This window comes from Camelina sativa, unplaced genomic scaffold (assembly GCF_000633955.1).
Source record: "Camelina sativa cultivar DH55 unplaced genomic scaffold, Cs unpScaffold06090, whole genome shotgun sequence".
NCBI lineage: Eukaryota > Viridiplantae > Streptophyta > Magnoliopsida > Brassicales > Brassicaceae > Camelina > Camelina sativa.
In genome coordinates, this window is record NW_010927170.1 from 1 (window position 1) to 523 (window position 523).

Below are 523 nucleotides of genomic sequence, written 5' to 3' on the forward strand. Positions count from 1 at the left end.
GGATTATACAGAGGGTTTGGGATATCTATTCTGACTTATGCTCCGTCTAATGCGGTTTGGTGGGCTTCTTACTCTGTTGCACAGCGGATGGTTTGGGGTGGGATTGGGTGTTATGTCTGCAAGAAAGACGAAGAGAGTGGGAACAACAACAGTACCGCGATTAAACCAGACTCCAAAACGATAATGGCTGTTCAAGGAGTTAGTGCTGCGATTGCTGGAAGTGTTTCTGCTTTGATTACAATGCCACTCGACACTATCAAGACGAGATTGCAGGTTCTTGATGGGGAAGATAGTAGTAATAGTAGTAACAACGGGAAGCGTGGACCGAGTATTGGACAGACTGTAAGAAACTTGGTTAGGGAAGGTGGATGGACGGCTTGTTATAGAGGATTGGGACCAAGATGTGCTTCAATGTCAATGTCTGCAACAACTATGATCACTACCTACGAGTTCTTGAAACGGCTTTCAGCTAAGAACCATGACGGGTTTTGCTCTAAATCATAGTGATAACAACTGAAAAAAA

The 523-nt window shown here is 44.2% G+C and overlaps 1 protein-coding gene across 1 annotated transcript; it reads left to right on the forward strand.

Moving 5' to 3' along the window:
* Positions 1-3: 3 nt before the first annotated feature.
* Positions 4-517, forward strand: LOC104774845 (mitochondrial substrate carrier family protein H-like; the record flags this gene model as incomplete). Its single annotated transcript, XM_010499265.1, has 1 exon — positions 4-517. A coding segment is annotated over one exon (501 nt), but the record flags the coding sequence as incomplete, so codon positions are not given.
* Positions 518-523: the final 6 nt, after the last annotated feature.